This window comes from Sorex fumeus, unplaced genomic scaffold (genome assembly GCF_029834395.1).
Source record: "Sorex fumeus unplaced genomic scaffold, SorFum_2.1 ptg000026l, whole genome shotgun sequence".
NCBI lineage: Eukaryota > Metazoa > Chordata > Mammalia > Eulipotyphla > Soricidae > Sorex > Sorex fumeus.
Window position 1 is genome coordinate 15,800,421 of NW_026606083.1, and position 25,413 is coordinate 15,825,833.

Sequence of the window (25,413 nt, forward strand, 5' to 3'; positions counted from 1 at the left end):
ACTATAGGGTTTTCATGTGTCACTAAAATCTATTTTAGACAAAATTTTCTTTAAGAGAATGGAAAGAAGAGTAAAGGAGTAGGAAGCCTCCCATGCTCTGAGGGGGATCTCCTGATCATGATCCCCTTATTGTAATGTTTCTTATTACTACTTCATGCTCGAGCGGGCCCAGTAACGTCTCCATTGGAGACTTTGTTGTTACTGTGTTTGGCATATCGAATACTCTCGGTAGCTTGCCGGGCTCTCCGAGAGGCGGAGAAATTACTACTTCATGGTCATAAAAATTTACTGGAAAATAGTACACGGATATGCCCTATCTTTTTATAGCTTAATCATATTTGGAGTCATGCTGTCATTTTTACTGTTGAAATCATTTTTTTTTTCGCTTTTTGGGTCACACCCAGCGATGCACAGGGGTTACTCCTGACTCTGTACTCAGGAGTTACTCCTGGCGGAGCTCAGGGGACATATGGGATGCTGGAAATCGAACCCGAGTTGGCCACATGCAAGGAAAATGCCCTACCCACTGTGTTATCTCTCCAGCCCCTTACTGTGGAAATCTTTAATATAATCTTAATTATCTTATGTCTTATGTCATCTTTCTTTCATTGGTTTATTTCAATACTCAGTTTCTTCTTTAAACAATGGAATTAAATGTTCATAAAATTTCACAGTATTATTTGAATACTATCACATTTATTACTTACTTTTATGTCTGGGCTTAGTGATAGCACAGCGACTAGGGAGTTTGCCTTGCACGTGGTGGACCCCGGTTCAATTCCTCTGTCCCTGTTGGAGAGCCTGGCAAGCTACCGAGAATATCCCGATCACATGGCAGAGCCTGGCAAGCTCTCCGTGGTGTATTTGATATGCCAAAAACAGTAACAACAAGTCTCACAATGGAGATGTTATTAGTGACTGCTCAAGCAAATTGATGAACAATGGGAGGATGGTGCTACAGTGTATGTTAGTAAGATATTCATGACTTAGGAATTTAATTATTGTTCTATTGGTCATACGTTGATCATGTATAAGAAGAGTTATAAAGAAGGATTGAATAACTAGTGAAGAGGGTTATAGTGAGAGGGTTTACAAAGGTGGTAGCAAAAGAGCCAGAGGTAAGAAATCATTGTGAATCTACAGTATAGGAAGCATGACATCAAATATCTGAACTTGATTTGAGAGTAATGAACAATTAGAAATGAGTCCAGAGAGCATACAGGGGAAGCTGGTATTCCAGATGAAGAAATGTGTCTTTTAATTTCAAGTAACAGAGAACATTTTAGGATTTTAAGCATAGAAATTACATTATCAAAGTTGGATTGATTTAGGAAATATAACTCCAACATCAGTGTAGATGAGAACAATTTTGGAAACTGGGAGTTGGGAAACTATTTTAATGCTTCACTTTATAGATAATAGTGTCAAGATGCTTTCCATGATAATGGAAAGACATAAATATTTGAATCAATACATTGATCTTAATGAATTGTAGAGGATTTTTAGGTTGGATGAGTCTTTATCTGGTAGTTTCACGTTAAGTTTACGAAGCAAAAGATAAGATGATTTTGTTTGGGGGTCATGCCTGACTGTGTCTAGGGTTTACTCCTGTTTTTGTACTCAGAGATCACTTCGGCAAGTGCAGGGAACCATGTGTTGCTGGGGATCAAACCCAAATTTTACATGTGCAAGGCAACCACCCTACCTGCTATACTATCTCTCTGGTCCAAGAGACAAGATTTTAAAGGTTTAGTTTTACATTTTTAGTTGTCGAATTTATGATATGTATGGGTCTTTCCAAACAGAAATTTGTCCAATGGAAAGGTGACCACATACAAAGGTTAGGAAATGGATTTCTAGGAAACAGAATTGGGAACAACTCATACATAACAATTATTAAAAACATTGAGTGAATATTACCTATATATGATATCTATAATAATGGGAAAAAAGAAATATAGGTTCAAATCCTGAATAATGCAAATATTTAAAGGAAAGAGGTTTATGAAGGAGACAGAGAAATCAGCAAGAAGAAGAAAAATTGATCTTGGTGTCAAGGAAGAAAACGAAGTTCTATTTTTTTCAAAAGGGACAAGTAACCAACTCTTGTAAAAAATTCAAACAATATAAGTACTAAAAATCTCAATCATATTAACGGAAGAGTAATTAGTAATCACTGTTATGCTCATTCAGGAAGTTAAGAAAACATATATGTGGAAATTGCTTTTCACATGCGGTCGTATCAAATGCCCAAAGGAGTCATCCAAGTCATACCTGTCTCATCCATTTATAAGTAAACAGAAAGACAGGTTTTTACATTTATTTATATTATAATGCAATTTTCCTGGATTCTAGCTAGTGCTGAGTTTATCCAAACTATAGAATTAGAGTAAACAGACAAGCTCCTTGCATGGTTACCTAACTTCAAATATCTTCACCTTTTTTTCCCAGTACAATAGTTTTTTTTTATAAAATCAAATATAATTTCTTTACCCATGAAATTACATACATATTGCTTTTGAATCAGTGTTCAATGTAATTATATTTGATTTTTTATATCACATAAAATAGTACACAACTTAAGAGTAATTTTCCCATTGTAATTAGAACAAAAAATGATTGATTTACACTTCCTTTATCCCCAACTAATTGTTTCCCTGAAGAGACAATATTAAATGAAAATAGAGTAGGAAAATAAATTTTAACTTATATAAAACATATGTAGGAGAAGAAACTGATTTTGGCTGTTGAAGTATGAGAAAGGATAAGCTTATAGTCAAGAAGGCTGAAAATTAAGTAGTTTTTCTGTTCTTGTTACTTGCTGCTGTTATTCTACACTTGCTGTTTTCTGTTAATTAAAGAGTCATGAGGCCAGAAAATGGGGTGAGAAATGGTTCCACCTCATTATAAAAGGTTACATTAATTACAGTCTACCTTGTACTAGAAATTGAAATATGAATAGTGTGTGACCTCTAGGTATACTTGTGAGAAAGGACTTCCATAAGCCAACATATAATATTGAATGAGTCAAAATCCAAATCAAAAAACAGTTTTGGGGTATTCATAAATAGTAATTTGTTAAATAATAATAAAAATCAGAAACATCAAAAAATCAAATAGTTTTGAAATGTATTAAATAAAATTAGCCCAGATGAAGTGAATATATTTTGTTGTGCATTTTCAACACAGTATAAGAATAATAGATGCTGTAAAACATGAGTAGATATCATAAGATAGAAAGGGAGAGAAAAATTCAGGTAAAATTAGGTAAGAATAGGAAAGATTATAAGAAAAATAATTGTAACCCAAAATAAAATTTAAGCACGAGCGGTATTAAGAGTAAAATGACTAAAAAAACCAAATTTAAGTATTTTATTAGTACAAATAAGAAATTTAATTCAATGAAAAGAACACCATGCTTAACTGGTGATGATGACTAGCTAATATATAGGGCTTCCAAATATCTCCATATGGAGTTTGTAAAATTCAATATATTTAATGTACTTAAAATTGAGCTAAATTAAATAAGTTCATCAATAAATTACATTGGGTATTATTAGCAAAGTGTTGGGTATTGATATAAATGGATTTAAAATAGGAACAGATACATAAAATGCAATGAGAAACCTAAAAATTCAATATTTATTTCTGAATAGAAATTATTGAAGAATGATATATACAATAAATATATAATTTTGGAAGAATCCTCAATATTCAATTTTATTTATAGAAAAATGAAGGTTTTAATATATGTGCAGCTGAAGTGAGCACTGATTATTTAATTTTTAAAGTCTCTGCCTCAGATCCAAATCTATAAAACTAATCAAGATAATTACAAACATATAAAATTTACATATTCAAAAAATAGTAAAATGTAAAAATATTAAAATTCAAATATATCAAAGGAAACTAGTGGGAGTATGGACCTACAGATGGGGTATGCTTGTATTGCAAACATAAGGTCCTGGTTTTGATCCACAGCACCACAAAAGCAAGCAGTGTAACAACAATAATATAAAATTCAAATGTTGACCCAATTAAAATACCTATCAGGGCCAGGGTGTTGGTCAGTGGTTAGGGGCACATGTTGCAGAATGTTGCATTATGCTAGGCCCCAAGTGCAAGTTCTTGACCCCAGCTTGCAGCTGTACAGCACCTCATTTTCCTGCTGAGCACTGACCCACTCAGCTGGTTACCCAAGTACTGCCAGGAGGCATCCTTTGCAGATTAGGTGAAGGGTAGCTTCTAACCAAGCACTATTTGGGTGCTACCTCCCCCATAAAAAAAACACCTAATAGATAGTGCAAATAGGGTAATTATAAATGCTTGTGATTCTGGTTAAGAATAGGCGGTATTGTGTTCTTGCATGATTTTTATAAATTTGAGCACTTGAAAAGTAAAAGTTATTGCAATAAAGTAATATTTAAAAAACTAGGACAAAGGACAGTCACTCAGGAAACAGAAAAACATTTCAAATGATAAATGAAAGAATATATTGTTTTTGAAAGTAGATTAAACATAAAGCTTAAATTTCAAAAGTGAGAAAGAACATAAATGTAGGTTTGCCAAGATAGACATCATCAGCATTTGGAAATCAATAATAAATTGTCTAATAATGCCAGTGAAATGGTTAATTTTTTAAGAGAAAAGTGACCAATATTAACAAAATAGAAAACCTTAGGAGGCTATCACTTGATCACTTGATATCCCATTACTCATTGATTTGCTCGAGTAGGCACCAGTATTGTCTTCATTCGTCCCTGTCGCGTGCTAGTGTAGCCCAATGGCGTCTGCTCATTCTAGGAACATGAAGAGCCTCGAACCAATTGTTCAGGGTCTTGATGAAGAAGTCTGACCATCTCGTAGGTGGGCGGCCATGCCATCTTTTGATGTCCCGTGTAATACAGTCGGTAATGGCTCTAGTCTAGTAGTCGTCTCCAAATCTCATTACTTGTCCAGCCCATCTGATTTTTGATGCCTTGGCAAACGAGACAGTGTCCCTGACTCTTGATCGTCAATGGAGGTCAGAACTCCAGATTCTTTCATTTAAGTGAAGCGTGATACTCTAAGTATAGCTCTTTCGATTTCGCTTTGGGAGACCCGAATAGCGTTCTCATCCTGTTCTCCTAGGGCCCAGGTCTCTGAGGCATATGTTAATGCAGGAAGTACAGTGGAATCGAAGAGATATGCCCGGAGCCGAAGGTTCTTCCTCCTTTTAGCTGTTTCTTCAATGCTCATCCAAGCCGCTCTCTTCCTCCTGCACAACTCAGGTGCCAGGTCATTTGTCATGTTGACTTCTCAACCTAGGTACACATAACTATTACATTCAGAGATATTCCTTCCATTGAGAGCGAATAGAACGTCAGAAACAAAACTGTTTCTCATAAACATTGTCTTTGTGAAATTCAGCTGTAGTCCGACCTTTCCACACTCACAGTTTAAGTCAGCTAGCATTTGTGTTGCTTGGCTAATGTTTGGTGTTATTAGAATGATGTCATCAGCAAAGTGGAGGTAATGTAGTTGCCGACTGTCTATCTTCACTCCCACTCCTTCCCGTTGTAGTTGACACATGACATTCTCGAGGGTGGCAGTGAAGAGTTTGGGTGAAATGGTATCGCCCTGCCGAACCCCTCTCTTGAAGTCAGTGATCACTTCCCTGTAGAATGGTGAGATCCTGATAGTGAATCCACAATACAGCTCATGAAGGATCCTTATGTATTGAGTTTGAATGCTCTGTTTGGCTAGGGCTTCGATGACTGCTTCCATCTCAGCAGAATCAAGGCCTTCTTTAAATCAATGAACGTTTGGCAGAGCGGCATCTTGAACTCCCAAGAAACTCAATGGACTTGGTTATCGTGTGGATATGGTCAATTGTGCTGAGTCCTTTGTGGAACCCAGCTGGCTTGCATGGTTGTCTTTCATCTAGTGTTCTGCCAATCCTATTCAGGATGACTTGAGTGAACATCTTGTAGATGATAATCGGCAGATTGGGCAATAGTTGCCAATGTCGTGGATGTCTCCCTTCTTGTACAGTAGTACAATCCTGCTGGTTTTCCAATGGGACGAAACTTGAATTCAGAGAGGTAGCATATGAAGAGCCGAGCCAGTGTAGTGATGAGTACCGATGGCAGATTCTTTAGGTGTTTGGGTCTGACCTACCCATCTTGCAGGTTTGCAGCACCATATTTGATAGGATTCAGTATGGTTTGAACCATGGGAATACCTGCAAGGGCTATTAGAGGCTGCCCTAAAAGCCTCTATCCCTCTCGGAGAGCATGGCAAGCTACCGAGAGTATCCCACCTGCACAGCAGAGCCTGGCAAGCTATCTGTGGCGTATTAACCAATAATTACAATGGGTCTCATTCCCCTGACCCTGAAACAGCTATCGATATGGCAGCATTAAGAAGGATGAGAAATGAGAGGCTGATAAAATCTCAAGGCCTAACTAGGCTGCCAAAATGAAGAAAGACAAAAATGATTGTTTGGACTTTCAATGCATGTTCTCTGGCATCAGATGCATCCATTGAGGACCTGATAGTACAGGCGAAAAAAATCAAGTACGACATCATTGGTCTGACCGAGACCAAAAGACATCAATCACATCATGCCGTTTTTGACACTGGAGAAGAACTGTTCCTAGGGAACATGCGACAAAAGAGGTGGCAGTAGTGTCCGTGTCCTTGTCAACATGAACTTGGCCATAAACATTGATTCATTTGAATGCCTAACAACCCAAATCAGACAATTTCATTTGAATAGATGTGGCTCAGTGCTGGTAGTTTCTATCTTTGTTGTCTATGCACCAACATCCAATTATGTCACTGTCCTCCCATTGTTCATTGATTTGCTCGAGCGGGCCCAGTAATGTCTCCATTGTAAGACTTTGTTGTTACTGTGTTTGGCATATCGAATGCATCATGGGTAGCTTGCCAGGCTTTGCCATGTGGGCGAGATACTCTCGGTAGTTTGCTGGGCTCTCCAAGAGGAGTGGAGGAATCAAACTTGGGTTGGCAATGTTGTCTGTGCAAGGCAAACACCCTACCCACTATGCAATTGCTCCAATTCCATTGTGATGGAGAAATTGAGAAGTTTTACATGGAGCTGGAGAAGTTCTATTAAGAAGAACACACCTACTACAAAATCATTGTCAGTGATTTTAATGCCAAGATAGGACCCAGAAGATCAGCTGAAGAACTTCACTTGGGGACTCATGGCCTAGAGTGGAACAAACAGGGTGAGAGACTGTCTGAGTTCATCATGTCGACCAGGACCATCCATGGTAACTCACAGTTTCAGAAGGCTGAATCTAAACGTTGGACTTGGGAGTCTCCTGGTGGACGGTTCCACAACAAAATTGACCACATCATATTCAATCAACGGTTTTGCCTGACTGATGTCGCTGTTGTCCCAAAATTCCAAACGGGATCAGACCATTATCTCCTTCGTGCAAAACTCTTCTTCATGGAGTGGGGAGAAAGTGCTGCAAAGTTTAAGAAGAGAACACCCAGAATGACCACCAACTGGGAGCTCTTTGGCACTATTGCAGCAACATGGGAAGATGCCGTCATTGACACTGACGAGGAATACAATTGAGTGCTTCAGCACCTCCATGATTGTGTAAAGAATGCCAAGAGAGAGATAGCCACAAAAAGACGACTGTCTTTGAAAACCTTTGAGCTTATTCGCCTACGTGGGTTGGCACAAGCCTCAGGCAGCTGCAAGCAAATGTCCAAGCTTGCACAACAGTGCTGAGAAGGAAAACCTTAAAAATATAAGAGCAGCAGTGCTGGCAGATGCGACAGAAGTCGGGAAATGTATTCGCAATGCCCGCCTGTCCTTCGCCAACTACAAGACCAAGATGACTGCCCTCCGACGTCCTGATGGATCTATCAAATCTTCCAGAAGGGCAATGGAGAATATTATTTATGACTTCTACTCGGATCTCTTCGATAGCCACGTCCACCTGCCCACATACCAAATTCCGCACGATGAATATGTCATTCCCAATGTTCTCCCTTCCAAAATTCGACATGCCATTTCGTCGGTAAAGAAGACACCAGCACCAGGCCCAGACAAGGAGGCTATAATCTCTCAAATAAAGTTATCAACAAATGCCCTCCAATTGTGTTTCCTGGGATAGATACTACAGAGTTCTATCAAACTGTTTTGAGTTAATAATGCTATAAGAAACTTCCAGCTATATGAAATTTTAGAATTTATTTTATGAAGCCAATATACCACTAATAATAAAGTCTTCAAAAATTGGAAAAGTAAGAAAACTCCTCTCACTGAGTTCAAACTCCATGAGACTATAATGTCCTAACTTAAAATGATAGTAAATCAGATTCAGTATGCAATAATTAAATTATGCTTTTGAGATAAGAGTATTACAACATTTTTTAGAATGCTTTGAGGTAACAAACCATTAATGTAACTAAAACCTCACTGGAAAAAATGGTAACAAGAAGATAAGTATTGAAAATAGTTATTTAAATGTAACAGTTTTATCAAACTCATAGAATGGTATTTCATAACATGTTGAAGATGACATAGTAAATTCAATAAGAAAGAAATGGCACATTTTCTAACATAAATTTTTTGTAAGAATATCTAATATATTAGCTAATGTTGATCTTATGGTTATATTATTTAATATAAAAAAGTGAAATAAAGAAACGAGTGTCTGTCAAGTTATGTTTATTTTCTTTTTTCTCTTTTTTGTTTTGGGGCTCAATCTAGCTGTGCTCAGGACTTTCTCTTTGCTCCGTGCTCAGGGGTGGTGATTGGGGGATCACATGTGGTGCTCGGGTCAGGCAAGCACCTTGTTCCTTTTACCATCTCTCTGGCCTATTTATAATATCATGATTTTAGCCATCAAAAGTCATATGTTTTGTCTTTGAAAAAAATCCCCTACTGGGTTGTATGGTTCCCCCTAAAAATTTATCTTCATTTGTGATATCTATGAATGTGATCGGATTTGGAAATAGTATTCTTAGCGGCTGCAGTGTGGTAAAGGGAGGACATATGGATTCAGATATTCTCTGAGGCAGTGAGCCACTGGTGTTCTTAGAATAGTGGGGTATACAGAGAGACCTCCAAGGAGGGAAGGTTTCGGGAGAACCCTCTGTATGCACCACGTGGGATTGGAGTGATGCTCCCACAAGTCAAGGGATGATTTCTGGTAATGAACACAATAAAAAAATGATGGGAAAGAATTCTCCACCTTGGTCATCAGAGAGAGATTTGGATTTCAGATTTGGAATTCAGAACTTAGTTGGAGCAACTCTGAGTGAAAAACGTTTCTGTTGTTCTAAAGCTCCCAGTTATCTAACTCTGTGTTAGGATAGCCCAAAGAAACTTAACAAGATTCCAAAAGTCACAAAGCTAAGAATGGACTCCACTTAAAACTGGAAAGTAAATTCTTCTTTTATACTTTTTACTTATTTTAAGATTAGAAGACTGTCCTGTCCCTCACTCCAACAATCATCACTGAGGAACTATGTCCCATCTTTGTGAAATGGGTTGAGAATTGAATTTGTTACACAAAAATATAGTTTCTACATGTGGAAATCCTGAGAGCCTTCAATATGATATTTTCTTTTAAAGTAGCCCCCAAGGGGAACTTATATTTAAAGTTTATTTTATTCATTTCATTGCAAAACCTTTTGCCTTTGGCAAACTATCATCTGGAGACATTCCTATTCTGAAGGGCAGAAGGAAAGACACAGAGGCCCACATCTTCTACCATAAAAAGCGTGAAGTTTACCCTGATGCCTCCCATTTCCGTGTAGCTCCCTGTAGAGAGATAGTGGGCTCTCGGAGAACATTTACTTTTAGACATATGTTCCTTTTCACTTTTTTAAATTGTGGTTGATGTAACATAGTCACATTGACATGAATTTCTATGCTTTTTGTGTGCAAAATTATTGCCTCTCCACTCTATAGAGCACCCCAAAACTTCTACCAGCGTCTTTATGATCTCTCCACATTTCTTGCCCTGTATTATCTATCGGTGTCTATTTTACTGATACCCTCCACCCATGACTGCAGTATATAACACTGTAAAGGGTAATAGTAGTACAGGTATGTCCTTTCATTCTTGAACTCATAACTCCACCACTGCAGTGAAATAGTAAGCATGAACTCTGAACTTGCTTTGTTATCAACCAAATTAAAAGTATTTAACAATATTCTGTAAAGAGGTTGTGTAAATTAAATGATGTGATAGACATAAAAAATACTCAGTGCCCAGGTGCTAGAACAGCAGGGAGGGTGCTTGCCTTGCTGTATATGTGGCTGACACAGGTTCAATCCTTGGCACCCCATATGGTCCATCAAGCTCATCAGGAATCCACCAGAAACCTGCCCCAAGAGCAGAGTCAAGAGTAACCCCTGAAAACTGAAAGATGTGTTTCTCCCACACCAGAAAAAAAAACACTGAGAGAATACTCAGGACCTAATACACAACATGCTTAATACATTAACCCCTTTCCAGTCAGCTTCCTGTTTTCCCAATGTGTTTTCCTTATACACAAGGCTGGAAATTTTCTATTGAATGAATAAATAAATAACAATGTCACGAGAACTTTGATATAGGGTCTTAAAATTGTAAAATGAATTAGATTTTGTACATATGAAATGATCTTTTATGAGTAAAATGTTTTATGGATAGAGGTGTTTATTGATAGGAACATAATAGTCTCTAGAAAAGAAAAAAAATTGAATGATACATAATGGACAAATGTGATGATACAAAGGTGACCTTTTCTCCTTGATGGAACACCTACCAGGCATGGCATTAATTACTGCATGAAATGCCATGACTTGCCATCTGTAGGAAAACTGTTTGCTGCTTTTTTCACCTGGACCCTATGGGAAATAATAGAAAATGAAATTACATGTTGTTTCCTCCCGCACATTGGATTTGAGGAGAAACTCAAATAGCTTATGCCTGATGGTTGTATTTCTCGTGCTGGCATGTTAATATTAATATTTCCAAGAAAATATATCTTAAAACTAAATACTAAAAGAAAAATACAATGTACTTTCTAGGAATCCAGGTAGCCACATTTGTATATTTTAAAATCAATTGGAACTCATTTTTGTGGCAGCATTTCCTGATTCCACTGGCCTTTTGGGGAGCTGGTCTCTATGGTAATCTGCTCCTCACGGGATGCTAAATTCTCCAACACAAGGGAAACTGGATTATTTCATTTCATTATTTTTAACCTAGACTACTTTTCAGTTTTTAAGCAAGATGACAAGTGGAGGTTCATTATTATTTCAATGAGATTTTGCCTCTCAGCTCTCTGAAAGGATACTGGAACTTTAGTATTCTGAACCAAAACAGAAATTGTAAGCATTATCATGTATTCCAGGAAAGAGTATGTTACAAAAATGGTTTCAAATGTAATTTAAAAACTGAATTAGCAACTGCTTAGAAAATGTCATCCTGTTCATTTGATGACAGAAATTATGACAGAAAAATGTTCCCTATACTTGAAATTAATTAGAAACCAGTGTTAGCCTTACTGTTCCTGGAATTAAAGCATCCTGAAGAATGTATTAGTCCTTATGCTTTCTTAGATGTACTGTCTTCAAATATTACATATGATTTTATAAATTGAGGTATCATGGTTTACAGTAGTGTTAATATTAATGCTCTAGGCTTGCAAAGTTACTACCAGAGGTAGTAACTATGCCTCCATCACTATCTCCTGGTTCCTTCTCTTTCTCTTCCAGCCTCTTGGCAGACACATTTCTGTGGGAAAAATCTCAGGATTTGTTTTCATTGGCCTTTGTTTCTATGTACTCCACATATGAGTGGGATCATTCTATATTTACCTTTCTCCTTTTGACCACTTTGCTCAACCTGATATCCTCCAGTTCAGTCCCATTTATTGTAAAATGCAAGAAAGACATCATTTTTTCTAACTTCTGAATAGTCTTCCAGTGTGTATCTATAGCATATATATATATATATATCCATACATATATATACGGAGATATATATATATTCATTCATTAGTTGTTTTTCTTTTTTGGGTCACACCTGGAGATGCACAGGGGTTACTCCTGGTTCTGCACTCAGGAATCACCCTTGGCGGTACTCTGGGGACCATATGGGATGCTGGGAATTGAACCCGGGTCGGCTGTATGCAAGGCAAACAGCCCTACCCGCTGTGCTATTGCTCTAGCCCCTCATTCATTAGTTGTTGAGCACTTGGGTTGTTTCGAGATCTTGGCTCTTGTAAAAGTCTATGCTATAAACAAAGAAGTGCAGATATCTTTTCAAATTAATGTTCTGTGGTCTTGGGATAGGTGCCAAAGAATGGAATTCCTGGATGATGTGGAAGTTCTATTTTTAAATTTTAAAATTTCAATTTTCATAGAAGCTGGACCACAGCTCACTCATCTCTACCAGTATTAACTTGGAGTTCCTTTTTTCCTACATCCCTGATAGTTTTGAAATGGTCCATTCTCTTTTTGTCCTTTGGGGGTAGGTTTTTGTTTTTTGTTTTTGGTTTGATTGTTTTTATTTATTTTGACCCAAAACAAAAGGAGTAAACTGAACTTAGGGCTTACTCCTGGATCTGTGCTCAAAGATCACTCCTGGCAAGCTCAGGGGGCCTTATGGTGTGCTGGGGATCAAACCAAGGTTAGCTGCATGGTAGGAAAGCACTGTATTATCTCTCCAGCCTTTCATTGTTATTTTCATTTTCCTTGTAATCAGTAATGATGTTGATTATGTTCAGCCATGATGAGAATGTTTTCATATATTTGTTGGCCATCTGTTTATATTCCCTAATGAAATTCTATTCAACTCTTCTTTCAATATCTCAAGGGTTTATTTGTTTTGTTGTTATTGTTGAGTTTGTGAGTGCTTTATACATCTTGGAATTGACCTTTAGTCAGATGTATGTTGAGTGAACATTTTCTCCCATTAAGTAGTGCATCTTTATCTTAGATGATTTCTTCCTAAGTGCAGAAATTCTTTGCTTGATTTAGTCACATTTGTTTATATTTGCTATTGTTTTCATTCCCAATGGTTTTGAGTCCTTGAACATTACCTTTGATGTTGATATATGAAGAGTACCGCCTATATTTTTCTTGATTTATTTTATGGATTCTTATTTAATATCAATATCTTAAATCCATTTTGAGTCAACTTTTCTGTATGTTATGAGAAATTCATTATAATACAAAGATTAAAAATAAATGTGTGACAAAACATGAACTATGGGGCTGGAGTGATAGTACGCAGATTGGGCATTGCACGTGACCGACCCAGCTTTAATTCCCAGCATCCCATATGGTCCCCTGAGCATTGCCAGGGGTAATTTCTGAGTCCACGAGCCAGGAGTAACCCCTGTGCAATGCTGGATGTGACCCAAAAAGGAAGATAAAAAACCATACACTATGCTAATAATTAGTGTAACCATACACTAATTATTAAAAAATAATAGGTTAATTTTTTAATTAAATCACCATGAGATACATTTACAAAGCTTTCATGTTTGAGTTTCAGTCATACAATGATCAAATGCCCATTCCTCCACCAGGATACATTCTCCACCACCAACGTCCCTGATATTCCCCTCTCCCATCTCAGCCCTCCTTCTGTCTCTATGGCAGACAATTTCCCTCTTTCTCTCTCTCTACTTTTGCGCATTATGGTTTGCAATACAGATACTGAGAGGTCATCATGTTTGGTCCTTTATCTACTTTCAGCACATATCTTCCATCCCGAGCGATCCCTCCAACCATCATTGACTAAGTGATCCCTTCTCTGTTCTAGCTGCCTTCAACAAATAATGGGTTAATTTTAGGCAGCTGACTTCAAAAAGTTTTCAGAGATGCTTTTTAAAAATTAAAAGCTTTTAGAAGACATTCATTTTCACTATGTATATAACTAACATGTGAAACTATGTGAAACAAAACTGCAATAGAAAAACTAATAAAAACTCTATTAAAGTTGGAAATTTCATTACCTACCACTCAGAAATAAATAGAAACGGTATGAAGAAAATCAGTGAAGACATACTGAATACTCAGTGATTCTTATTTTTCTAGAAATTGGAATAAGTAAGAACTAGTATTAGCAATAATAATATATATTTTTTTTCTGCACCAATAAATTTTTATTTATTTATTTATTTATTTATTTTTTACAGTTGTAGATTTACAATTTTTTTGTGCTTGGGTTTCAATTATACAATGATCAGATACCCATCCCTCCACCAGTGCCCGTTTTTCACCACCATGGATAATATCCCTCCCACCCCCTTCCCCCCATCCCACCCTGCCTCTGTGGCAGGGCAATCCCCTGTGTTCTCTCTCTCCGTTTGGGTGTTGTGGTCTGCAAAAGAGGCATTGAGTGGCAAACATGTTCAGTCCATAGTCTACTTTCGACATGCATCTCCCCTCCTGGGAGGATCCTCCAAACATCCTTTATTTGGTGCTCCCTTCTCTGTCTGAACTGCCCTTTCCTCTAGGATAATATTATATTTTTAAATAGCCAGGAGAGTTTGCTATTTAATGCAACTTAGTAGACTCAATTTCTATAACTCCTTAATTCAAATTATAATTATTTTCCTTTTTTCACAATTTTTTATTTATAAAATGAGTATATTTAATAATTATAATGAGTAATTATAACTTTTACCTTAGACCGCATTTATTAAACTTGTCTTGCAGAGTAATAAACTTCCTAAATTCTCCATGAGCCCTGAAATACAAGATTAAAAGAGAAAAGAAATAAGCCACATTGACCAAAAAGGAATTTATGGGAGTAACTGTGTGTAATGCTATTTTCTCACCCATTTTATTACCAGACCATATTTGTAAAGAAATAATCTTACACATGCCTTAGAAAGCTGTGCATCACAAACTAAAATGTCCTAATGTCACTGTTGTTAAAATATTTTTTGGTAAAGTGTTAAGTGTTACCTGAAGTGACACCATCACTGTAATTTTGTATGGCATCTCTTAATGTCAGTCATTTTCCAATTCCTCTCTACCATCCTAGGTACCACCAGTAAGCGCTGTGATTTTGAATTTGACCTTTGTTCCTGGGAGCAAGACCAGGATGATGACTTTGACTGGAATCTGAAAGCTAGTAGCAACCCTGCTGTGGGCACCGAGCCTGCGGCTGATCACACCTTGAGAAATTCTTCTGGTCATTACATCTTTATAAGGAGCCGGTTCCCTCAGCAGCCTATGAGAGTAGCCAGAATTTCAAGCCCTCTCATAAGCAAAAGAAGCAAAAATTGCAAGGTATTGGGGAAAAGCAAATATATTTGTGGGAAGCTACTGGTAGAGTCAAAGACTGAGAATTGGTGTATGGTCAGGACCACAGCAAAGATGACTTTGAAATGATTAGTTTTAGGATATGTGAAGTATTAAAAAAGTGACTAGGTGAGGATATACAGACCAAACTATTTTATGGAATGACTATATATTTACAGTGTCTTCTCTTTCATTGACTGTAGGCCAGAACCAAAGATAGCTTTAAAAATAATATAAATTGCACACTCAGAAACAGCCTTGTTAGACTCTTGTTTTGTGTCTGCTTGCTTAAATAATGCTAAATAAATGTGCTTTTATTAAATTACAATAAGAAATGCAATATTTTTGTTATCTGAACACACTTTCTGTTAGTAAGCTGCCTATTGTTTAAACACTATAAAGAAAATTAATTTGGAAAATTGTTATATGATAAAAAATCAGTTTAATGGGAGCCAAATTTATATCTTGAGTTATGTCAAATCATATTATTTTTGTATGTGTTTCAAATACAGCTCTAAACCTGGAAAGTTATGTTAAATCTTTATTCTATAGAACCCAATTGAGCTTGAATCTGTTATAGATGTTTCATCTTCTCTCTTTTACTGACCAGTCTTCAATATCCTACCACTGTCCAATCTTGAACTACCTTAAACCTTTACTCTAGGAATTTCTTTCATATATTATGCTGATTTAATACTTTAAATCTCAGGGAATACTCAGATGATCTCTATCGCTCTTTGGGCATAATTGATAAAAAATGTTTTCATCAAAAAAGAGAAATGATCAAATAAGAATTTTGGAGCGATAACTCAACCAGCAGTCTAGAATAGCTAGCTACAACAATATAAAGAATAATATTGAACTTTAATTAATTTGGCAAGAAGCAAAGTGTTATGCAAATGTATTTTGTCTGTTTTTGCTGTCTTCCAAATTGCTGGAGACTTCATTTAAAAGTAAATCCCAAATATATCAGATTTGTATGTTTCCAGTCTGTAGCTGCAGATCTATATCTATATAGCTATAAATATTCTGAAAATTGCAAATTAGTCATTGGCTTTGAAAGTTAACTAAAAATTAAACATGAATGATACAAAAGTCCAGTTTTGACTTCCAAGGTTTTATATTTAGACTTAAACTATTCTTTAGAAAGTATTCAAAATATGTTTCTATACTATGGTAACTAAAAGTAATTTGTTTATATCTATTTCCCTGGCCCCCCAAAGTGTAGTCCATACTGTTTTACATACCTGTGTGAGAATAATGAAGTATGCCTAAAAGAAATGTCAGAAAATTAATGATGAATGGTTCATTTTATGAATATTTATTATATAGTTTAAGTACAAAAAAGTAAGAGAGGTTATGTTGAAAGTGATTGGCCTCATATGAAAGTATGTTTATCAGGTAAGTAGAGGGACTTCCAAGATCCTCATGAAAATCCTACCTGTACGTTGTCTTTTTTCTTTTTTGGGTCACACCTGGAAATGCACAAGGATTATTTCTGGCCCAAGTACTCGGGAATTACTCCTGGCGGTGCCATATGGGATGCTGGGAATAAAACCCGGGTCAGCTACATGCAAGGCAAATGCCCTACCCACTAGTGCTATCACTCAAGCCCCCCTACCTGTACCTTAACTTTGTGAAATACCTGAAATTGAATTGGGGAAATAATATCATTGCAAAGTATTGGGGATAAAAAAGGAGAAACTGGTGGAGGGAGGAATGAAGACAGAGACTGACAAGTGAAGTGATTATATCTCTGCATTACTCTAGAATTTCTGGAGAAATTCTTTAAAAGAATCAGAGATGAGTTGACTTTTATGCACTAGCATTGTCCAGTGAATAGAAAATGTTGTCATTGGAACATAAGTGTTTAGATATTTGTTTGCATGTTAATCAGTGACATCATTCAGAAATTGACTTCTGGAAGATATAAAGTAGTATCTGTATTCTAGAACATGTCTTTTGGTTATGGCAAAATTAGAATACAAAATACAAAATGAACTGCTGAGCTACCAAAATTTGACTGCGTGGAAGTCAGCTGCAGGGTACTGTATCTAGTGACCATTTTCCCTGGTAATTATTTAATGCAGTCCAAGAGTTGTGCCCAGGCCCTTTGTTTTAAACTCTGATGAGTCATGCTTCCTATGTTCTACAGTCCTGCCCAAACTTGTCACCAAGGTAGGCGAGCTCATGTTGGAAAGGGTCATAAATCAATAAAACACTTTTGGAACTATTGAATAATACCTGAAATTTGAATAAGCCCTTCGCATAGTTTGCCTATTCTTAGCTATTGCCTTACTGCATGTAATATTTTAATCATATACTCTGCCCTTTAGTTGCATCTTTTTAAATTCAGCATCTAAAATCTCTGTCTACTAGTGTTTCAAAAATGCATTTTTGGGGGCCACACTTGTCAGGACTTAGTCCTGACTCTGTGCTCAGGGATCACTCCTAATGTGACTGGGAGCAGTAATATGGGGTGCCAGAGATTGGACCCAGGTTGGCTATGTGCAAGGCAAATGCCCTTCTCATTATACTGTGGCTTTGGGCCAAATGCATTTTTTTAAAATATATGCCTATCACTCACCAAGATTGTTTTCCTGAATTTATGCAAATGACAAAACAGAAACTTAAAAGTACTCTGAATCTCTATGTTCCTAACCTCTCTTCATTTTCTCTTGAATTTCTTCTGATTTTTACTTCCGAGTAACAGACTCCAAAAATATGGCAACCTCCATCTTTCAAACATTGAAATGTTAATCCTGGAAAATACTTTTATTAATTTTTACTTGGAGAAAAACTCCTCAGGGTGCTCCTGTGTAGGGTGTTTCAGCCTTTCCAGTGAAATTAGTATAATTGCTATTCTGGTAGCTTTGCTATATGTATTAGAGCCCTGAGGATATTGTACAACTGAAAATGTGTTTCACATGCAAGAATGTGATGAAATAAGCAATCGACTACTATTTCGAAGAAAATGATTTAAGTTTCATGAGACTAAAAATGGTCTTCTTTAGTACCTGCTATTTCTTAATCATGAGAAGTCTTTTAATATAAGCATCAGCATTTAATGATATTTTTTCCCTTTGGCAGTGGGCCATAAGAATCTATTGAGACTTACATTTTTAGAAATCATGGGGGAAAAGTGAAACTCTGCTTTTTTTTAAAATTTAAATTTTTGTTTTACCTTATTCTATTTGTCTTCCATATATTTACAGCAGAGTACTAAAGACTAGACTATTATCAGTGATGGCAGGGGTGACTCATAAACCATAGAATATACAGGTCTAATTTTCCTTCCATCAGTAAAGAAGAATTTCTTAATAAGGGATAAAGCAATGTGGCATAATTGAAAATATGGTGGAATTAATTGTACGTATCATGTGTAATATTTTTGCTCACAGATAATTTTTCATTATCACATGTATGGAAATAGCATTGGGGCACTCACCTTGATCCAGGCATCGGTTTCAAACAAAACAAAGGTTCTGTTGAACCTCACTATGGAACAAGGCAATTTCTGGCAACGCAAAGAACTGCTTCTGTCTGGTGATGAGGACTTCCAGCTCAAATTCGAAGGCAGAATTGGAAAAGGCCATCGTGGTGACATTGCACTTGATGATATCATACTGACGGAGAATTGTCTCTGCGCCCATTATTCCTTGGAAGAAGAATTCACAGTATTTTTCCCAACAGGTACATTATGATTGGTTCTGGTTTGGTGGTTTTACAGAATAGACGGTGTAAGTGAGAAAAGATGACAGGCAAGAAATTATGTAAACACCTAATTGACTATTTTCATAGAGGAAATAAATCTTTTTGAACTTCAAAAAATATCTCTCAAGATATTACTTATAAAATTCTTTCAATTTTCCTCCAGTGTCAGTATATTTACCAACTCCTGAGTTTTTTGTTTATTGTCTTCCTACAGCAGTAAAATAAGAGATGTATCCTTTGCTTGATTCAGAAAGCAATACTTTAAAAATACCAGCTCACTATGAATAAAATATAGGACAGAATTATTAGAATTTAATTAGTCATCACTATGGTTCTCCAATTTAATTTATTCTTTTTAGATGAACAGACATTCAAATTTGAGTGCTTATATTTGGCTATTCAAATATTTTAGATGATTGAATATATCCATACAGTCTTTTAACGTAAATATTTTTGGTAATTTTTCTAAAGAGTTGCATTAAAATTCTGAGTTGGTTAATATTCAATGAAATAAATATAGAGAGAGAGAAAGAGAGAGAGAGTGCATGTGGATTTTTTAAGAGATACCAAGAGTAGGCATGATATAGCAATTATATAAAAGCTTGTGATGATAACAAATGTAGGCTATATTCTTAGAATGACCAACATGCATGTTTGTTAGCTGTCTATATGACACAGATTAATATTTAAATGATAAGTTTTCTATAGAAAACCAGAAAGCTGCACTCTGTTACCTAAATTATTATTTCATCTATGATTTTGGTGTTAACAAAAAGTCATTTCTTTGGAATAAATTATATCTCTAATAATTATAGAGAACAAACTACTTTTAAAACAATGAATATTTGACCCTGGTCTGTAACGTGACTTATAGAACAAGGAGCATTCCTTTTTCTGCCTTAACTTCCCCATTTACTTTTGAGGGAGCATTTTTATTTGATTAAGAGGAAGTTCTAGAAAACTGTGTCTTAGTTGACAACTACTTAAATGATCATTTCATCTAATGTGCATAAAGCACAAAATGAAACTGCATAGAGGAAAGCAAATGTTCAAGTGTGTGTTGAGGGACAAGTGTTCTTGAAGGGATTTAATGCAAAAGTATTTCTGATATTTTAGCCCAATATTTCTTGATAAAGACTTAGATTTCCTTTTGTGTGGAGTATTTAGATAACAGCTCTTGCAGGGCTTATGTCTTTCATATAGTAATTTTTAACAAATAAAAAATAATCTCAAGCATCCAAGTAGTGAGGGAGCAGAAATCATATATTGTATCACTTCAAAATCCAATGAAACATTACTGAGTGTAATGGAAAAGAGACAGACCCATGTTGTCAAAAATATTCAATTATTAAGTCTTGAAATCTTGAATTAAATTATTTCGAATGGCCAAGAGAAATATTAAAATATATTTACAAAATGGTGTAAATTAAACGGTATTAATTAGAGCTAGAGCGACAGCACAGTGGTAGGGCATTTACCTTGCACGCAGCTAGCCCGGCTGAGCTGGGTTCGATTCCTCTGCCCCTCTCGGAGAGCCTGGCAAACTACAGAGAGTATCTCGCCTGCACGGCAAAACCTGGCAAGCTGCCCATGGCATATTCAGTATGCCAAACACAGTAACAACAAGTCTCAAAATGGAGACGTTACTGGGCCCGCTTGAGCAAAATCGATGAACAACAGGAGGACAGTGTTTGTTTGTTTGTAATTGAAGGCATGTGGTAGAGTTGTAATATCATGCTAGAATTGGTCTTTATGATGTTTAAGGCACTGTATTTTTTGATAAATAGGAAATAATAATCTGTTACTAAGAAGTATTATAACAAAATGGTAAGGGATTAAAAGAAAAACAATATAAAGTGCTCTGGTATTTGGTAGGATATAATTCAATGCCAGGAGAACCATAGTAACTTTATGAAAGTTCTTCACAGGATGTGTGAAAGTTTGGAGTCACACTTGGAATTTCACAAAGACAAAAAGTTAGTTTGAAGGTCAGGGAGACCAAGTGTGAGCACAAGAGAGCCAGATAATGAATGTGTTGGGAACAGTGCTGTGGGGACTGGATAGAGCAGAGATCCGCCTGCTGGACTGGAGTTTTGGATTCTTTTGGTTGCAGCTGCATCTCCTGAAGTATCTCACATCATTCATATATGAGCGCAAACAGATCTCACATTCTAGTTGCTTCAAATTTTTTTCCCCAAGTGAACATTGAATGGATATTGAATTGTCTTAGAAAACAAACAGAAAGGAAAAAATTTATACCCCCATAGATTTCTTATTCATTCACATAAAATATGGTAGGTGATAATAGGAATGGCTGTTGCAGAAAGACTCTAAGGGAAAGAGTATATGCCTTTGTTAATATTTTTGAGTATTCTGAAAATTGAGAGGAACTAATTTAATATTTTCATAGTGATCAAATATAGCAGAAATTTGAAAAATAACTAGGTAGGGCTTTAATATTCCTGTAAAATATTTGATGGACCTTTTACTGTACCCCTGGCAAAAAAAGTATAGTTTTCTCTTGATGAAGTGAGAAGCTCAACTTTATTTAGACTCGATCTATGAAATAAATAAAAATTTTAAAATATTATTCCATTATGAATTCAAAAGATGTCTAAGTCTCTAACATTTTAAAGACGGAAATATATGTGTATGTACATACATATGTACATGTATACATATACATATACTATATATACTTAGTACATCTTAGTACATAACTATACTTAGGACATCTCAATTGGGTTTAGCTACATTTTTGTTGCTCAGGTGCCATTGATGGTCAATGTTTTCCTTAGTGTGAGGAACAGAGATAAAATCAATACTCCAGTCTATATTTGACAAGGGGCTCTAATATCAAATTTTGGGGATGACATTCCCAACAATTGAGTTTACATTCTTTTCTGAATTTTTCTTGTTTAGTAATATTTGAAATAACATTTGTTACAGGGGGTAAGGCCTTTGCCTTGCACGTGGCCAACTGGGCCAATGCGAGTTCGATTCCTTCGCCCCTCTCGGAGAGCCAGGCAAATTACCTGTGATGTATTCGATATGCCAAACACAGTAACAAATCTCACAATGTTATTGGGCCTGCTCGAGTAAATTGATGAACAACGGGAGGACAGTGACAGTGACAGTGACAACATTTGTTACTACTCTATAGGTCATAGATTCCAGCATTGTGATTTAAATCTACATATGGTGCCTGATGCTCTCCACTAAATGTTTCAATTTCTGTGCCACCATATGATTAACTCCCTTTCTCCCAGTTGCTTACTTCTTTCCCAAATGATTACCTCTGTGATCCTCATTCCATTCTCCCCCAGTTGACCCCCTAAAGTGTTTCGCTTGGTTCCCATCACCCTTTCCCATGGATAGCTGCCATCCTGTCAGCGTCTTCGAATGGGTTTCCATTTAATTTGTTGGCTTGCTGGTTTCCTTATCTTCCACTTAGGAGTTGCAGGCACATGTTTGGCTTGCTCTGTCTTGCTTCACATAGAGCATGATCCCCTCGAGATTTACCTGGCAAGGTTTTATCTTTTGTTATAAATGAGTGTATGTCCATTGTCTGTCTCTGCACATGATCTCCAAGTGATCATGACTGATGGACATTTGGGTTGTTTTGCTATCATGGCTATTGTGAACAATGCTACAAGAACATAGAGGTACATGTATGTTTGTGAATTCATGTTTTTATGTCTTCAGGTGTGGAGTAAGTGGTCATAATATTTCTGTTGTTAATTTTTTAAGAAATCAACATATCTTACCATAGTTGCAATATCAATTTCTTTATATACTCACCAAGAATATACAAAAGTTCCCTTTTTCCTCATCCTTGCCAACATTTGCTGTCTTCTCAGTAACAACTATTGTAACTGATAGAAAGATTATCTCTTTGGTTTGCATTTGCATGTCCCTAAAAATCAGTGATTATAAACATAGTTAAATCTATTGTTCATCTCTATGTCTGGTTTTATGAAATGTCTTTTTAGATCCTCTGACCATTTTTTAAAAATCAAATTTATTATTATTTTGTGGATGAGTTGTTTGAGTTTATATATTTTGGATGCCCATCCTTTCTCACAGATAGGCCTTGCCAATATCTCCTCCCATTTATTAGTTTGCCTTTCATTTTCATTTTTATTTCATTAGTTTGACCTTTCATAGTTTTCTGTAGATAGCATTTTTAGTTTGGGTTAGTGTGCGGTGGGTATTTTATGTTTTGTTTTGCTTTTTACTTTTATCTCCCTTATTGAAGATAAAATCACAGACATTTCTAAGATTGATGTCAGATCAATATATTTTTTGCCTATGTATTTTTGTATTTCATATTTTCAGGTCATATATTAAAATAATTTGAAATAGTATTTGTATAAATTCTAACACGGTTCAGTTTATTTTTTTTGCAAGTGGTCATTTAATTATTCAAAAATTATTGAAAAGATTTTTTTCAATTTTCATTGAATGTTCTTAGTTCTGTTGCAATGAATTAATTGTCCCTAAATGTATGGATATTTCTGGGTTTTTTAATTATATTCTTATTTAAATAGAAGCACAAAAATATACTTCAAAACCAAAAGTGAAGATAGGGTTATCCTATTTTCAAGTGGACTACAGAGTAAGAGTATCAGACTTCTGATTAACTAGAGCTATTTATTGTGGATCTTCTCTGATAATCAGCATACTCATATATAAAGAAGAGAGAATATTATTTATTTCTCGGGTACTTTGGCTAAAAGAATGAAAAGATTTACTTACCCATATATTTTTACTTGGAGATCTACGCCCCGGGTCCCGTACACCTGGGTTCCTCTGCTGGTTCCTTCATGCATGAGGCTCGTCCAAACGTGTGGAGAGTGGTCTTAAGCATAACTGTGGCTGGAACCTGAGGTCCTCAGCTGCCGGGGATCTGCTCGGGGTGGGGAGGGAAACTCAACCCACCCTCCTCCAAAGGGCCCCAGTGAGGACAGCCAGGCATAGATGCAGGAGACTGCGCTGTTCTCTTCCGAGAGCAGGGTCTTGGCCATTAATGGGATTACACGGCGCTGGGGGCAGTTGGTGGGTGTAATGCCTGGAAAATGGGGGATCTAGGTGGAGGAGGCCCCAGTCCCAATCCAAGCAGGCTTGGAGATGTATGCTCTGGGTCCCACACACCTGGGTTCCTCTGCCAGTTCCTTCATGCGTGAGGCTCATCCGAATGTGTGGAGAGTGGTCTTAAGCATGGCTGTGGCTGGAACTGGAGGTCCAAGCCATAGATCTCCAAACCTGCTCGGATTGGTACTTGGGCCTCCTCCACCCAGATCCCCCATCTTCCAGGCGTTACACCCACCAACTGCTCCTGGCACCATGTAATCCCATCAACTGCCAAGACCCAGAGACGATAAAACCCTGCTCCTGGATGCTCCTGGCCACATTTGCAGCCATGCAACATCTTATTAGCTAGGTCTTACTCTGAAGAACCTGGCAGGCTACCAAAAGTATCCTGCCCACACGGCAGAGTCTGGCAAACTCCCCATGGAGCCTGCTAAAAACCAATATGCTCAAAACCAGTAACAATGATTGATCTCATTCTCCTGACCCTGAAAGGGCCTCAAATGTGGCACTTTTTAAAATCTCAGGTCTAGAACAAAGGAGACATTACTGGGGTCTGCTCAAGGCAATTGATGACCAACAGGATGACAGTGGTACAATGATATTTTTACTAGTGTATGTTATAGATTTATTCAGTTAAAATGATCTGATTTTGTAATCATATTTTGAACATCTTTAGTAATGAAGGTATTTGAAAGTAAATCTTGGGGCTAGAGTGGTATAGCAAGATAGGGTGTTTGCCTTGCACTGACTGACTTGGGTTTGATCCCTGGCATTCCATATGATCCCCTGAGCCTCTAGGAGTGATCATTGAGTGCAGGTCCAAGAGTAAACCCTGGGTATGGATCCAAATTAACAAAAAATAAAGAAAATCTCCATTATTTGTGTTTAAGAGCATATTTCTCTATTACATGTTTAGCAAAATTATTTTTCTTGCAGAGACCCTAAGTATCTTATTACATTACATTATAATTATTTGATGTTATCATTATTGAAAACTTCTCTAATGAAATATTCTTGATGTGTCATGAATAATGTGTATATATACATATCCTTTAATTGCTTAATGATTCTTAATTTGTCATTACTGAAAAAACACTTAATGTAGAACTTCCAAAGATTGAAGGAGGTGAATGGCAGTATATTCTCCAAAAAGTGGTTACATACAACTTTTGGAAATGACTCTAGCTCATGCAGAATTTTTCATCTATATTCATGTGCATAGTCTACCAACCCGATTAAGGATAGCTTAAAATAGAAAATGCAAGAGGGGCTAAAGCATTTACATTTAGTTGAATGCAACAGATTTCTAATTAGTC

At 36.5% G+C, this 25,413-nt stretch overlaps 1 protein-coding gene across 1 annotated transcript in view; it reads left to right on the forward strand.

Moving 5' to 3' along the window:
* MALRD1 (MAM and LDL receptor class A domain containing 1) overlaps positions 1 to 25,413 on the forward strand; it is a 625,529-nt gene that overhangs the window by 231,941 nt on the left and 368,175 nt on the right. The window contains exons 26-27 of the mRNA XM_056114588.1: positions 15,030 to 15,277; positions 18,691 to 18,982. Coding sequence (XP_055970563.1) covers positions 15,030 to 15,277; positions 18,691 to 18,982 — 540 coding nt within the window. The remainder of the gene's footprint in view (positions 1 to 15,029; positions 15,278 to 18,690; positions 18,983 to 25,413) is intronic.